Source organism: Talaromyces atroroseus (assembly GCF_001907595.1).
Source record: "Talaromyces atroroseus strain IBT 11181 chromosome Unknown scaffold_6, whole genome shotgun sequence".
NCBI lineage: Eukaryota > Fungi > Ascomycota > Eurotiomycetes > Eurotiales > Trichocomaceae > Talaromyces > Talaromyces atroroseus.
Window position 1 is genome coordinate 1 of NW_017971438.1, and position 10,694 is coordinate 10,694.

General features: G+C 35.4%; 1 protein-coding gene across 1 annotated transcript, besides 2 other annotated features; it reads right to left on the minus strand.

Annotated features, from left to right (window-relative positions):
- Positions 1-2,933: 2,933 nt before the first annotated feature.
- Positions 2,934-3,832, minus strand: UA08_04987 (hypothetical protein; the record flags this gene model as incomplete). The annotated part of the gene is made up of 2 exons (XM_020267480.1): positions 2,934-3,755; positions 3,830-3,832. 2 exons carry the CDS (start codon positions 3,830-3,832, stop codon positions 2,934-2,936), a joined length of 825 nt encoding a protein of 274 aa, XP_020119656.1.
- Positions 3,833-5,577: 1,745 nt separating this feature from the next.
- Positions 5,578-7,537: a repeat region (Identified by RepeatMasker using a combination of RepBase library and repeat library created with RepeatScout).
- Positions 7,528-10,694: part of a repeat region (Identified by RepeatMasker using a combination of RepBase library and repeat library created with RepeatScout) that runs on past the window's edge.

Consider the following 10,694-nt stretch of genomic DNA (forward strand, 5'->3'; position numbering starts at 1 on the left):
TTAGAATTATTCTAAATATAATCTTTTATTATTATAACCTCTAGGAATTAATTCTATATTAGATAAAAATATATATCTAAAATATCTATAGCTAAAATATATATATAAGTATTATCTTATCTTATATCTATTTATTATTTTCTACTTTATATTTTTATAAAACTTAATTATTCTTTTCTCTATCTCTTTTCCTCTTATAATCTCTTTTCTAATATATCTATATTCTATTTTTTTTCTTATAATATTATCCTTATTTAACTTACTCTTACTTATCTTACTTTAAAATATTTTTAAAGTACTTATTAATCATGTTATAGTCATTTCTATATTAATAAATATCTATTATCTTACTTAAGATAGTAATGCCTATTAAGACACTGGATAGAAATCTAAGCCTATGTCTGTTAATACTACTGAGAAGGTATATAACTTAGAGAACTTTTATAATATTTAAGCTAACCTGACTGTTCCTTCTGAGCTGGTAAACCCTGTCCGTCACATCTACTAGACTGTGGAGAACCAGACTGTGCAGCTTCAGGACAAGGAGGAGCTTATAGAAAAAGAATGTTATAACTAGCTGGGTTATGGCTTTCCAATCTAGATGAGGCAAATGATTCTTATTGTTATCTTTAGTGCTTAAGTCTTTAAGGATTTTAATATTGGTGTCTACTCTAATATTCTTAGCGGTATTTATAAGGACTTATATATCTCTAAATAGACTGCTTACTGTGGTACTATAATCCTCTTAGGCCTTTATTATATAGTGTAGTGTTATACTAATTATGGAAACTAGGGAAGCATTTGTTTCTAGTAACGAGTTGATTATACTCTATCATAGTTGTATAATATAGAACTAGGCTATTCATATTAACCTATATTTAATTTGTCTTACTCTCCTTCTAATTTTCTGATCTCACTTTCTTATTCTCTAAAAAATTGTAATCTCATTCTTTATCTTCTCCATTATAATCATTATTATTGTCCCCATTCTTGTCCCCATCATTATCCTCATATGTAGATGCAGTATCTATATCAATATAAGCAGGATCACTGGTTTTAATCCATTCACACTCCTCCTTAGATGCAGATAACTCCCTCCCATCAATGGCATTGCTAAAGCCCTATTCGTGATAGTACTCATCCTCTATGCGCTGAATTTCTGTCCATTGTGTTCGTAGGATATGCTGTGCAAGGCTATGCTAATTCTATATATATGATCATATAGCATTATAGTCCAGCCCAAGTAGAAGAGCAGTAATAGATATAGCGCCAGCCCCCCACAGCTGCTAGGCTAGAATAGCCCAACCTAGATTATTAATGCTACTAAGAGGGGTAAGATAGGATAATCTATAGTAGTCTGGCATCTCTATGAACTGTATAGCCTGCCTGTTGGTATTAGTGTATAATGGATGGCAATTAGTGTGGGCTTTCTCTAGCTAAGGATAGCGGATTGTATCTTTATATTCTAGATAAGTGAAATAAATCTGATATATGAGGATCTATTCATTCTCATGACCATAAGGTTTTGAATATGGTGTTATGGGGATATATCTGTCCTAGATCACCGCGCTTAACATAGAAACTGTTGCTTTAGTGATGGGGAATATCTAGGTCTAGGACTGATGCACCTTTATAGTGATGTTGGGATTTATCCGAATTAACATAGGGGCAAATTCAAGTGGATTGTTTAATTCTTTATACTTTTTTGCAAATTGTAGAGTAACTGCTCTGTTAGTTCTAAATAGTATGGCATAGTATTGTATACCAGCACTGTCCTGGTTAATGATAAGGATAACACTATATAAGGGGGTGTGGTATGTGTCCTTATTATCCTAGTTTAGATTGTGCATCCAGGTGGATGAGGACACAGTTCAAGGGTGTGCATAGATAGCTGGTAGGAGAATTGCCATGGTACAAGGATTAAGTGCATTCTCTTCACAGAAGAATAGCTGAAGATAATGCTGTATGATGAAAAGAACTAGATCTATTTATATAAGATGCTGGGTAAGAGTGTACTGGAAGAAAATGCAGACTAGAGATATATTATTTTCTAGCTTATATTTAGTTTTTAAATAATATTTGAAAGTGTCAAATTCCTCCTGGGCAATCTTGGCTATGGTGGGTGCGTGACCATTATTCTACTACGAAAATAACTTCTCCAAGGTAATCAAACCCTTAATGCGAAAACTATGGTCAAGATTGTCGCCTGTGATATAGCATTAACGGAGAATATCTAATAGAATATCTGCTAGACCCGCTTTGGTTACTGCGATGTTAAAGAATGCGGGAGATAGTTCAGTATCAATATCTTTAACAGAAATACTGCAAAAAGGTTCCAACTTATTAATTAAAATCTTGCGGTATTTGATATGGTTATGGCAGAACCATTTAAACTGAGTTGCATGATGGACATTTCTCTGATACTACTCATCCTAACTGCTAGCATGTTTGGCGACCGCATGGAACTGGTGGATAACTATGGAAAGCCTTTAGCGTTGAATGTTCATGTTAATAGCTGTAGCTAATATACTTATATGATTATCACACATGATCTTATTTCTCTTAATTATTAGAGAATCCTTTATAGCCTTAAGATTAGTAGTGATTGCATGGAACACTGCAATTGCTTGAACTTCATTATAGGGATTCCGTTCATTATACCTCACTAAGCTAGCCACAGCCTGAATATTTATACCACTCATTACCTGCACACAGGCGCACTAATCCTTCACATAGCGGTTTCCATAAGACTTTGTTTGGCTGACATTGGTTTTTGTTATGTTGGTAGCAGATTGCATAACAGGGGCTGGCATAGGTTATATATCAGGAATCAATATAGGTTGTGATCCTTTTCTCCGTTCCTTGCTTTAAAGCATGTCTAATAACTAGTGGGCGGCATCAGCCCTAGAGATGAGGTCATCTCCTTCATGATCCTATGCTATATCGTGGGTTGGTCTATTCCCAAGGTGCTCTGGGGCAGGGGGCCCGGGAGCATCTAACTTGTCACGCTTGGGGTTTGCAGATTCAACCATTAGAGTATCATCGTCGCCTATATGCTCTGGGGTAGGGGGCCTAGGAGCACCTAACTCGTCACGCTTGGGGTTTGCAGATTCAACTATTGGAGCATCATCGTCGCCTATATGCTCTAGGGCAGGGGGCCCAGAAGCACCTAACTCATCACGCTTGGGGTTTGCAGATTCAATTATTAGAGCATCATCATCGCTCATGCACTCTGGGACAGGGGGCCCGGAAGCACCCGACTTGTCACGCTTGGGGTTTATAGAATCAACTATTAGAGCATCATCATCGCCTATATGCTCTGGGGCAGGAGGCCCGGAGTTTACGGTCAAGTGAGGCTCGGGATCACCATGCATTGGCTCGTGGTTGGACTGGATATCGTCGCCTCCAACTCCATCCATGTCGATGTCGTCAATAGAATTATTATCATTGTACTTGACTGCAATATGCTCGGGTCTATTAGACAGGGATACAACTTGTCCATCCTTTCTACAGTCAGGTCGCCATGATGAGCCCAAGCCCATACGGTCTAGTCTGAGGGTGTTGGCTTTAGTGACTTCACCAATGATCTCTGCGTATCCTAGTTCTCCGCTATATAATAATGTGATAATGGAGGAATCTGCCAGCTGTGCTCTAGTATAAGCGCGGATGATGAGCAATCCATATTGGTTAAAATCATATGTTTCCCTAGTTATGCTGTTCAAATGCTGCAATTTGTTGCTGCTTAGCACCAGTAGCTAAGCATTTCCCTAGGCTAGATCTCATGTACTTTTAGTGTTAGTGGTGCTAATAATCATGCTAAATGATTGACCATGTTGATAGTTTATACAGTAATCATATAGCATATGGTTGAAATAATGCCATGCATCCTCCCACGTTGGGCAAGTGGTCACCAACGCATTATAATATGCGGCCTTGTTCTTCGAGATACCCTTGCTAACTAAATATAAGCTGGCAGCACCCCATACTGCTGTCACTTTACTCATGTGATTGCCGGTCCTTCGTGCCCAATCTAATTGATATTTCCTCTTGATTTCCAATAGTTTTTTCCATACGTCACCCAACTCATATTACTCCTATCATTCCTTGTTTTTCGACTCTAGAAGAACCCTCCCACTAACTTTCATAAGCCTGGTCACAAAGCCGTCAATTTTATAGAACACATTGCAGCATCTATCTAAGACCTCGGCCATGGCTTGTGCGATAAAAGCGCCTATCGCATCACGATCAAGGATCCCACTCTCTATAAAATCAAATACCTGGTCGTCGTTCTCAAACTTTCGCCCCATTATCACTACTCCAGTAGTGCCGGATAAAGACGTAGTTATTAACTAACTAGGCAAGTTGAACAATCAATAGTTAGCATTTACTAATATTGAGTTAGGTAGGATGTTATCTTACTTTATGTTGACTGAAGATAGCTCGTCTCAATATATAAATCAAGATATAGATGGTTGATTCTAGGCCCTTGCCCGGAACCATGATCACTGATATGGGGGCTGAGTGTGAGGATTAAAGAAATTGAGAGACATATAATATTGGTCGATGTGTTGCTGATTTAAGCCTACTCATGATTGAATCCAACATAGTGATATTTAGTGATATATCTTGTGCTATTTATCCTTTATAGTAGTAAAAATAGGCTTGTTCTCTTTGTTAGATCAAGAGCTTTTGACTGAGGGTAGATATATGATGATTAGGTAAATGCTGCAGAAGATATTAAGATGAAAAATAATTAAGTCAAGGGGTAGAGAAGGAAAGAAAGAAAGATAAGGAAGAGGCCTTGTAGAAATTAACACTATCTTGCGCTAAACCTAATTCGATTTAGCTTATGATTAAGTTGTTGATTATGATCAAGAGTTTAGTAGGGAAGTTCCCTAAGTAGATCCTAGGCCCTGGTCTATATTTAGAGTAGGCAACCAATAGAGTATAATAATACTAGTCTACATCTAGACTACAATATCTCAATAGCCTTTCGCGTCATGGTAATTTTTCACCACCAGTGATGCTAGCTATAGATGTATCAGTTGTTCCCTTTAAAGCCTCAATTATTAGGCTAATGTCATACGGGCCAAGATAGGGATATTAATTAAGCTTGTAATATTCCTCTAGCAATCAATCTCTGCTAAACCTTAATATACAGAATCTTGTGGTAATTGGCTATACTTACAGCAGGTATACAATACTTATTTTTACTAGATCTAAAATACTATTAAACTCAATTTAGTCTTATTCTTAGAGTTTATTTATCACCTATATTAATACATTCTCTTAAACTTTTTCCAAATACATTAATCTAGTAAAATTACAATTTTCTCTATATCTATAATCTTTATAACTACTGCAGCGCCCTCTTCTGCTAGTTAAAATATAGTGTTATTTACAAGAGAAAAGAACTAATGACGAGTTAGCTTAGATAGAAAAATGATTAATAACAAGTCCACAAAAATATAGGCCAAGACTCATCACGATAGGGTCTGAGGTTAAGATGAGATAAACTAAGCCCTTTAGTTATATAAAACGACAGATAATAAGATTTTATTGGTTGACGGGATCCTGTAGCTGGTATAGATATGTTGTAGAAGCTCTAGGGGAAGAAGTAGTAGAGAAGGCTAGCTAGTAATTAATAGCTTAAAGAGAATAGCTCCCAAATTAGTGGCTATTATAGCTAATAGGAAAAAATATAGATTCTTTTTGTGGTGATGAAGAATAATAGAAACGCAGTGGCTATTGCTCTCAGAAAGCATAATAGGTTGGCTGGTTAATATTTCTGGGTAAGGGACCCAGAAGCACTTGAGGTTGTTGTGTATGCTTATTAAATGAGACATTCTCATACTAGAAAGATTAATAACTTAGCTAGTTAACACTCCTAGATAAGGGGCCCAAAAGTATCTAAGATTATTATATATACTTATTAAGTAAGATGTTCTTGTATTAGGAAGATTAATAACTTAGCTAGTTAATACTTCCAGATAGAAGACCCAGGAGCATCTAAGGTTATTATATATACTTATTAAGTAAGACATTCTTACACTAAAAAAATTAATAGCTTGGCTAGTTAATACTCCCAGATAAAGGGCCCAGAAGTATCTGAGATTGTTGTGTATACTTATTAAGTAAGATGTTCTCATATTAGAAAGATTAATGGCTTGGCTGGTTAATACTTTTAGGCAGGGGGCCTAAGAGCACCTAAGATTATTATATATACTTATTAAGTAAGACATTCTTGTACTAAGAAGATTAATGGCTTAGCTAATTAACACTTCTAGATAGAGGGCCCGGGAGCATCTAAGATTGTTATATATACTTGTTAAGTGAGATGTTCTTGTACTAGAAAGATTAATAATTTAACTAATTAATACTTCCAGGTAGGAGGCCTAGGAGCACCTAAGATTATTATATATATTTATTAAGTAAGATATTCTCGCATCAGAAAGATTAATAGCTTAACTAGTTAACACTTCTAGATAGGAGGCCTAGGAGCACCTAAGATTATTGTATATGCTTATTAAATAAGACATTCTTATATTAGAAAGATTAATGGCTTAGCTAATTAATACTCTCAAACAGAGAGCCTAGGAGCATCTAAGATTATTATATATGCTCATTAAGTGAGACATTCTTGTATTAAGAAGATTAATAGTTTAGCTGATTAACGCTTCTAGGCAGGGGGCCTAGGAGTATCTGAGGTTGCTAAAAATGTAGATTTCTACACTTACTGAGTATCACAGCACAATAATAAATAGGCTAAGTTAATAAAATATCTAAATTAGTTATATCCTCTTTAACCTACTTCATTATACCTTGTGCTTAAACCACATATAGATCTAGTCTAGCTACTTGCTGTTATTCCTATCCTCTGTTATCCACTCAGCACGAAACTAATGACTATATATAAATTTAAATACTGCTTCTAGTACCAGTGTTTATAATAAATAATAGAGTTATGCTAAAATAAAAAAAGAAGAAATCTAGGGATAGATGGATATAATAGATATATATGAGAAATATATATATATAGATGATATGTGAAAAATATATAATAAAATTATGTATAATAAATAAAGTCTACTTCTAGGGTTCTAGTAGGGATTAGAAGGCATAATAAGCAATCTAGGCAGTATTAGATCTTTTAATACTAAAGATAACTTGTTTCTATCTAAGCTAGAGCATATATATAGTCTCTTTGGATTAGAGATACTCTCTACCTAGCTTAGAGAGGAATTCTTTTCTCTAGGTCTTTCTTTGATAGATGGCTTAGCAGGCTTGTATTACTAGGTCTGGATACTAGTATACTCCCTGGCCTTGTTGGGAACACACTACCTGTAGGTTATAATAATGGAAGCATCTGGTAAATCATTAGATCTAGTCACTATATTAAGATCTTTCCTTCTGCGCCTGCTTCTTTGCTTAGAGAAAAGCTTAATATTGGGGATTGCAACACTGGATAAAGGAATAGGGGCTGGGATCCATAGATGATGAAGGAAGGATCTGATAGATTAGATAGGTGTTATAGAGTGCTTAGAGATAATCTTTATAGTTGTGGAGCTATTGACTATCTTACTGTATTTGCTGCATCTGCTGAAGAGATTTAATTATTGGATCTAGACTAGGATTATCACTGGATTTAGACAGGCCCATTGTAGTGGAGGATGGGGGATTGATGCTGTGATGGTGGTATTAGTCATAAAGAGGATTGGGAGCAGTATATACTCTAGTAATCCTATCAAGAAAGGAGTTTATAGCCGCCATCTAGTATTAGGGCTGGTTGAGGATAATATGTATTGTCTGGACTTCTTAGGATATAGCTTAGCCTAATCATGATGGGGATTAAGCCTTTTATAACGCAGGAAGAAGGATAATAGAATGATCTCTCTATTGATCTTATCTGAGATGGCTGGCTTCTTGCATGAAATCAATCAGGCTTAATGGAGTATCAAGGTAAATCACCAATTAGATATAAGGATAATTAATACCTATTTTAAAGATTAAAGTGGTAATAATCCAATTAGATACGCCATAATGCCAGGCCTAGAGAATCTTGGCTTTCTTATTCTGGGTTCCAGATTCAGTATAATAGAATGGACATTGTAGGATCTTGGCGATCTTCTTGATGGTGGTCTAGGTATGGTAATAGATAATTGCACAGTCTAAGAAAGGGAGTTGGGTCTATTTATGCTAAATCTATAAGATAGTAGATCCATTAAGGAAGTCCTGGTGGGGGGGATTAAAAAATATATTATAGGTGAAATCATGGTAAGTAGTTAGGCTGTGGACTAGCTGGGGATAGAAGAAAAATATAGTATGCTAGAATTCTTTCTTTATTATTGGTGGCAGCGTGTCTGTCAGGAAAATTATGAGACATTGAATCTCTTATAAGGTTAGGACTAGGGCCATCCACTTTTAGTATGCCGTGACGGTTAGGATGAGATAGTACTCATTAAAGATGACTTGATTAAGCTATTAAGCAAGCTGTAGTTGAAGAAAAAAGATGTAGAAATTCAGATGTATAACCTGCTCAATATTTATTAAGATAAGAGAACTAGATCTTAGATATATTAATTTATAAGTCTGATTTTATAGGGTGGCTTTAATTCTGGTGTCTTAATATTAACAGAGCATATTCTGCTTAAGAATGACTAGTGGAAGGATTATTACTGTGGTTTATGTATCCAGCAGTTGACAGGGTAGGAGATAAAGTAGGTTTTTACTCTTATTTATCCAGAGCATTGTGATCACTTTATTTGAGTCTTGGAGAATATATTTAAGCGCTTGATGCTAGTAGATAGATTAATATTATGCTTTTAGACTATATATCTGTTCCAGGATAGATTATACTTGCTCCATTGTCTACTGACTCTATGCAGGTTAAGGCCCTCGACAGCAACAGAATCATTAGATAAGGATTAACTCTGTCATCTAGCTCTAGGCTTATTTGACGGGGCTCTCATCCCATTCCTATTCTGTGGTAAGCCCTGGTTCATGAAAGGACAAGGCGAGTAACAGGCCAGGCTATAATCTTTTAGAAGGATTGGGGGTAGTATATAAGAAAGGCTGTCAGATCAGTTGATACCAGGCTTTACTGGCTCACTAGAATTCCTGAAGACCAGCATTAGTAAGACCAACCTAGAAATTAATAGTGCCTCTATACACCTAATTGCTAGTATGCAGTGTGTATGTAGCTTAATAGTAAAAAATAATAGCCATACTGCTGTCATGATCTTTAGTCTAGTCGTTGTCCTTATTATTAAGGGAACTTTTAATAAATTATAATGCAAGAGTCCTAAACTTCTTAATTGTAATCTCAATTATAATCTGGCACTATATACAAATATAGATCTATTTATCAAGAATCTGCTGTCTAGTCTAAATCATCACTTTAATAAGATAATCCTCTAACCATAAAGCAATATTAGATACTTATAGATAGTTGCAGAGTGGAGCAGGTGCATGGGAATAATCTTAATAGACTTTATGATATAGCTACTATTAGAAGGGCATAATCAGGACTAGATACTAGGTCACTAACTAGGCTATCTCCAGAAGGAGGAACCAAGCAGGCTAGCAGGAGGTATTACTGCAATAGCGGGTCTTGTAATAATCTAGGATAAATAGTATCTAGTTATTATAAAGGAAGAGATTCTATATATAAAGCAGGGTGTTCTGCTAGTGGATCCCTAGAAATTTAGTTTATTATGTCTGCTAGTTAGATTTAATGAAGAATGGTATTACTAGTGCCTTTAAGAAGTGCTAAACTATAGCTTTATACTGTTCTCCCATATTGTGTGAAATCTACTAGATCTAGTCTGTACCCTGGGTCCAGAAGAGAGAGAATAATATAGGATCTTAGCTAATATAATGAAAAAGCCACTTCTAGTAGGGGTAAATATAGATGTAGTTCTAGATATTAATAAGGAAGGAGGCTCCTACCTTTATAGCATCCCAGTTATCCACTAGCCTGTCTAGGCAGAATTAGAGGATCTCCTCTTTAGATTAAAATAGGCCTAAGAGATAGAGCTCCTGCTTGAAGATTATCATCACTTAGGAGATTCTCTCCTACATAAATTAGAATAGTTCCAATAAGGACAGGCTCATATTCTAAAAGATAATGATCTGGCCTTTCTAATTTTATTGCACTTGCACAGGGGGCATCTTAGTTATCTTAATCTAGAATTTATAGAGATGATTCTCTAGCAATTTAGTTATAGGTCTAGAAATATTATTTAGCAGTCAGTAATTCTAATATCTAATAATAATAGTAGCTAGATTAATCTTTAGGTGATACTAATATTTAAGGATAAAGAGAGCAAGGATCTAGATCTAATTATTATAGATTAGCTGCGATAGAAAAAAGGTATAGTTATTAACTATTATCTACTGCTTCTAGGTGGGGCTCTAAAAAAGAAATGCAGTAAAGGATATAAGAATAGAATTAAAGGCCTAAGATAAGATTAGCTATTAGATGATTACTAGACAAAAATAAAGGATTTGTTCCTTTAATTGCTGTTCATATTTAAAAATCTCTATATAGTCTGGCTTTAATCTATTAGAGTTATTAAGTTCCTAGGCTGTACTTATTATATTATTCTAGATAGTTGATTGGCTCTTAGTAGGCTGGAATAATAGGGTAGATAATATGTGGTTATTTATAACTTGGCTCCAGTAATAGATGAGCT